Source organism: Penaeus monodon, chromosome 22 (genome assembly GCF_015228065.2).
Source record: "Penaeus monodon isolate SGIC_2016 chromosome 22, NSTDA_Pmon_1, whole genome shotgun sequence".
NCBI classification, from domain to species: Eukaryota; Metazoa; Arthropoda; class Malacostraca; order Decapoda; family Penaeidae; genus Penaeus; species Penaeus monodon.
This window is the reverse complement of record NC_051407.1, coordinates 39,827,929-39,828,967: the sequence shown is the minus strand read 5'-3', so window position 1 is coordinate 39,828,967 and position 1,039 is coordinate 39,827,929. Positions and strand designations below refer to the sequence as shown.

At 44.7% G+C, this 1,039-nt stretch overlaps 1 protein-coding gene across 2 annotated transcripts in view; it reads left to right on the top strand.

The window, feature by feature from the left end:
• Positions 1 to 1,039, top strand: part of LOC119587131 (pancreatic triacylglycerol lipase-like) — a 19,175-nt gene that overhangs the window by 15,104 nt on the left and 3,032 nt on the right. For both annotated transcript variants that reach the window (XM_037935882.1, XM_037935881.1), the window contains exons 6-7: positions 269 to 397; positions 865 to 995. In XM_037935882.1, coding sequence (XP_037791810.1) covers positions 269 to 397; positions 865 to 995 — 260 coding nt within the window. The remainder of the gene's footprint in view (positions 1 to 268; positions 398 to 864; positions 996 to 1,039) is intronic.

The following is a 1,039-nucleotide window of genomic DNA, read 5'->3' as shown; positions in this document are numbered from 1 at the left end:
AGGAACTTGAGATCCAAAATATGACACGATTGAGGACAAACGGACACCGCCCAGTCTGGCCGCAAGGACGGGGACTGTCAGCGTTTTTTCACTTTCGTTTTGGCGCTGTTTTATGAGATTTTTTTTTCAAAGCAAATAACAAAAAAGGGAAGACGGCAGACTTTTTCTGAGGACACGCGGGGATATTAACCAGCAAGTAGCCTCGTGTAACCTCGTAGCGAATGATGTGTTTCGCCCTACGTTTTATGGCTCTCTCCCCGGGGCACAGGCTACGGGCTGGAGCAGCAAGTCGGGCACCTGGATTTCTACCCGAACGGCGGCCGACAACAACCCGGCTGCGATTCCCTCAGCCGCATCCCACTCACGGCGCTCACCGATGGCCAGGATTTCCTCGAGGGTGAGATATAAAGGACGGATAATGAATAATGAATAAAGCAGACAAAGAGGAATAATGGATACAACGATGAGTAAATAAGATTAAAGCTGATGAAAGTTCATTTGGGAAATTTCGGTGTCCATAAAGGGTTCGATATACTTGCTTTGGTGAATTCTCTTTAGCCATTAATGAGATAATATCGTTTATAACCATCAGAGTGTTTTTTTTTGTCTCTTTCGGTGTCTATTTCTCTATCTATTTGTCTGGGAATACCTTAGCATCTAACCATCTTTTAGTCTACACATTCACATGTCAATAATCTCCATACATATAACCACAAAGCTCTTATATATAACCATTTATCTCTCTGTTCACCTACCAATCTGTTCATCTAACCACCTCTCTATCCACCAAACTCTTTAATTAAAGGTTATTTAAGACGTTTTACACTCACCTGTCTAACTCTGCATCTCGCTACCCCCCCCAAGGCCTGGACGCAGCACAGAAGGAGTTCATCGCCTGCAGCCACAACAGAGCCCCGAAGCTCTTCACAGACTCTATCCTCTCGACCTGTCCTTACCTGGCTTTCGAGTGCTCCTCTTATGACAATTATATGGTGGTGAGTGCCTGTAATTTATGTTCTGTGGTAGTGTAGTAGTAGCA